This window comes from Condylostylus longicornis, unplaced genomic scaffold (assembly GCF_029603195.1).
Source record: "Condylostylus longicornis isolate FDR11 unplaced genomic scaffold, ASM2960319v2 ptg000009l, whole genome shotgun sequence".
NCBI lineage: Eukaryota > Metazoa > Arthropoda > Insecta > Diptera > Dolichopodidae > Condylostylus > Condylostylus longicornis.
Window position 1 is genome coordinate 2,650,308 of NW_026577978.1, and position 4,932 is coordinate 2,655,239.

The following is a 4,932-nucleotide window of genomic DNA, read 5'->3' on the forward strand; positions in this document are numbered from 1 at the left end:
TTTTTTGTGTTATTGAGATTTTAATTTTAATTTTCAGCTTTTGTTTTCTTATTTTAATTCTATATATTTTGTATTGTTCACCTAGGCACTTTACAACTTTTATTTTTTATTAGGTAGTGTTTTTTAATTTTTTTTTTTTAATAATTGGTTTATTTAAATTTTTTTCGTTTTGATATTAAAAATTAAATTTATTTAATTTTAAATAAATATTTGATTTGCTTTGTTTTTTAAGTTTTAATTCCAATAATTATTGTTATTAAAATTTTTATATTCTTTCTTAATTTATCCAATAAATTACATTTATTTCAAAAATGAATAATATTACAAATAATAATTGAAATTATAAAAATAAAAATACATGTATTTATTTCTAAATTTATAATAATTTATGATAATATTATTGTAGGTGTATTCATTTTAATTGTTGTAATAAGTCAAGTAAGTTTTTAATTTTTTAATATTTTGTAACATTTTTAACAAATATGTTATTTTTATTAGATCTTAAGAGACTTAGATTTTAGAAAATAAAAATTTAAGTAACAAATTATTTAAAAATTTTTGTAGGAATAAAAATTTAAATTTTCTTACATAAAATTTCATATAGAATAGATTATTTTTATATTTTCTATTAGATTACAATAAAACAATAGACGGTTTTAGTTCTTTTTTTTATAGTTATTTATATCGAAGTATTAGATCATGTTAATTCTAGGGTAACTTTAATTAGCATGTATGTATTTAAAATTTTTTAAAACATTGTGAGATGATTTAGAGATTTTTGAATTTGTATTCTGATTTTTCTTTGAATTCATTATAGTTCCAGTAGTAAAACTTGGAATTTAGAACACCAGACGTAAAAGACTTGGTTTATTTATTTTATTTGATGAAATTTGCTATAATTATTTTAATTGTTTAAATATTCCATTTTGAGCAAAAATTGTTTAATAATTTTAAGGTATTTGTAATTTAATTTTCTATTTTCATTAACTGTAACTATTTCGATATCTTGCAAGGAATTTCAGATGTAGGTGGAATTTTGAATAAAGTACATACATTTTCTATAATTAAATTAATTTATAAAATAAAATTTTTTTATGGTCTCAGGCAGTCTCGAAATATGAAACATATGAATTGTGCATTAAATTTTTAAATATTAAGAATTATAATTTTTAAATAAAACTAAATAATGTAAATAGGTATTACTTTTTCTGATTCATTTACTTTAGTTTAATAAATTTTGAAAAATTTACAATTCAATCAAATTGTGGTTGTAAATTTATTCAAATTTTAATTTGTAATCATTTGATTTCTGTAATAAAAATTCAATATGTAAAATATTTTACAATATTTTAGAGAATTTTATAAAGTTACCATTTTATATACTAAATTTTAATATTAAATATTGGATTTTTCTTTCTTTTTTTTTACAAAAATTTTTAAGATTATTATTACATATTCAATTCAAATTAGCAAAATGTTTTAATTTTAAAATATAATATATTCGTAGCAATTATTTTTATATTTATTCTTTAATATAAAATTTTTCTTTTAATAACATATTTAAATTGTTTTATTAAATAATATTATTTAAATTCGTTAGACGATTAGACGGAATTTTAATTGAAATAGAAATAATTTAATATAATAACAATAGTAAATCTATTCGGCTCTTAAAAATAATATTTTTTATATATAAAATATTAATAGTTTATGAAAGACAAATTATAAATTTTTAATTTTAGAATATATTAACATTTTTTATATTTCAAAATTTCTAAATAGAATTAGATTTTATTATAATAATGTACAATTAAAGCCAAATATTTGATATTTTTCTGTAATAATTTTGATTTGAAAAAAAAAAAGGTGGTTAATTCGCATTTCTTTTACAATACTCCAGCATACGCTATACAATTTTTAATTAATAGAAACCATAAAAATAAATATGTAAAATATGAAAAAAATATTTTTTCGTTTTATAATGAAAATTATGTAACAATAATAATTTATTATACAATTCATTCGAAATATTTTATGATTTCACATTAAAAAAAATGTAAAATTTAATTTAAATTAAAAAAAAAATTTATGTAACAAATATGTAAGTAAAAATTTCAATTTCTGTGAAAATAGAAATCGTAACAATTATCGGCTATATACACAGAAAGAATTTCGAATTATGATAATTAATTAATTATAATGAATTAATTGTATAAATTAAATTAAAAAATGTGCAACCTTCATAAATTAATTTGTTTTTTAATTGTCTTTTACATAATTTTTGTGTCGTAACATGTAATCGGTGTAAATTTTACAAAAAATTCTCAAAGAAATGAAGGAAATTTTTGATTAATATTGAAAAATAATATAAAATGATTAATAAAATTCAATATAAATATGAGAAATAAAAAAAAATTATTAAAAATATCCTCATTTTTCAATATCGTTCCGTTGCTTTTGGAATAAGAAGTCAGAGAGCCGATATCATTTATTTTTATATTGTGATTTTAAATGTAATCAGATGTTAGTCATCATTTAGTTACTTGGAATTGTAATGTAACAAATTTAGTCGAAATTTTAAGATTTTTAAAATATATATTAAAAAAACACGAGAATATTTTTGATTCTGATTTAAAATTATTAAAAAATGTGACTGAAAATGGTAGAGAGAATGGGGTTAATTATTATGCATTTTCAAATGAATGCTTTATCTTGAAATTTATTACAATTTCTGATTTAAGTACATAATTAATATAAATTATTAATATTAAAATATAAATCATTCAAAGCTTCCATTTTTTTTATGAAATTTAGTACACATTTTATTTTTAAACTTAAAAATCTTAATGTGAATGAATTTCTAAAATAAAAATAATATTCAAAATAATGAATTTAATTTATTTTAAAAATGGAGACGTACTCAATTATTTTTTTACTGAAACTAAAATTTAATTAAAAAATAAAACTAAACTAAAATTTAATTGCTGACAATATTGTTGAATATAATTACACAGTCAATTTTCTGTACAAAATTGTTAAAGTCAACAATATAACAGAAATAGGTTTTATATAAGTGAATGTACTAATCGAAAGTACTTAAGTAATTAATGTAATCAGTTTAAACGAAAAGTTTAAAGTGTACAGAAATTTCTGTTAATACTTGTATAATTTTTAATACAGGTAATTTTGAATAAACCAAAAAAAAAAAAACAATTTTAATTTTTTAAAAAAACAACCTAAAATCAACTACTATCATTTTTCCAATTCATTTCGAATTTATCATCTATTAGACCGCTACCAGTTTCATTTAAAACTTTATTTTTTAATAATTCAATTTCATGTAATAATTCTAATGTTTCATGATCTAAATTATCATCTTCGACACGTAATTGTTTTTGTTGTTCTTCATCAATATCCCATTCAAGTGATTCTGGTGTTGATATATGAGACCAACTTGTACGTGATGGTGTTCTTGTAAATGTAATCTGTTGTTGTTGTTGTTGCTGTTGCTGCTGTTGTTTCTGTTGTTGTTGTTGCTGTTGTAACAGTTGATTCTGTTGTTGATTTTCAATTTTACATTGTTGTAATGATATACTTTTATTATTACATTGTAATGTATTAAAATTATTAATTGATGATGGTGAATCAAAATTAATTGATGATGGTGATGATGTCATTGATGGACATTTATTTGATGAATTTTTTATATAAAAATTATTTTTAATATCTAATAAATTATTTGTTGAATTATTAAATTTTATAAATTTTTTCTTTGTATTTTTATAATTAACAATATCAATAGCATCTTCATCATCATCATCATCATCATAATCATCATAATCGTTATCATCATCATAATTATTTAAATCATTATCATCACATATATTTAATAATAATTGTTGTTTACTATTAATATTATATTTTTTAATTTTTTTCGAATTTTTTTTTATAATATTTTCATCATCTGATGATGGTATAAAATACCATGATTGTGTATTAATATTTTGTATTTCATCAGATGATGTATTTGTTATATTAATAATACGACGTTCTTGTATAATATTATTTGTATATTCATGTTCCCATTCTAAATCTAATGATGAACTAGCTCTTGATGAATTAACATTATTATTATAATAATAATTACTATTATTACAACAATTTATATTTGTATTATCAATATTAAAAATTTGATTTTTATAACAATTTTCATGATGATATAAATTTTGTTGATGATTTAATTGATTACAATTATTATTATTATTTAAATTTTGTTGATTAAATTTCATTGTTGCTGCTGTTGTTGTTGTTGCTGTTGTTATTGGTAAATCATGTGCAGTTGTAGCAATTGAATTATTTATTAATAAGCTATTTGCATCTAAACATTGTAATTGAATTTCAGAACTGTTATATAATAAAAATAATATAATACAAAGAAATTAGTGTATTTATTATGAAAAATAATTATAAATAAAAGTTATTTTATTTTAAAACGACTTTCATTATAGCAAATATGAAAATTTAAAAAAATTTTGAAAGAAAATAATAAAAATCATATTATACTTTTTGTGTACATTTCAGATAAAATCAAATACGAATGCCAAATAAAATAATTTAAATTTAAAATTTTGCTTATGTAAATATTTATTTACCATTGATAATTGAATATTTTTTAATATTGTGAAATTTGTTTTTAATTACCATTCAACAGATTTATCCTGTATATTTAATCTTTTATAATTTGATTCCTTTTGTTCCCAAAATTTTTCAATAAATTGTGGCCGGTTCTAGAAAAAAGAAAAATAATATTAAAAATTTTGAAGTATAAAATTATTTAAAATTTTCTATTTAGAGTTTTCCCCAAAATTCCTTATAATTTTAGCTATTATAGAATTTTTTTAACCAATTTACTTATGTATACATTTACACAAG

The 4,932-nt window shown here is 18.0% G+C and overlaps 1 protein-coding gene across 1 annotated transcript; it reads right to left on the bottom strand.

Annotated features, from left to right (window-relative positions):
- Window positions 1-3,015: 3,015 nt before the first annotated feature.
- On the bottom strand, window positions 3,016-3,803 carry LOC129618609 (probable serine/threonine-protein kinase dyrk1). The gene has a single exon (XM_055533454.1). The coding sequence runs from the start codon at window positions 3,675-3,677 to the stop codon at window positions 3,243-3,245; it is 435 nt and encodes a 144-aa protein (XP_055389429.1). The 5' UTR covers window positions 3,678-3,803; the 3' UTR covers window positions 3,016-3,242.
- Window positions 3,804-4,932: the final 1,129 nt, after the last annotated feature.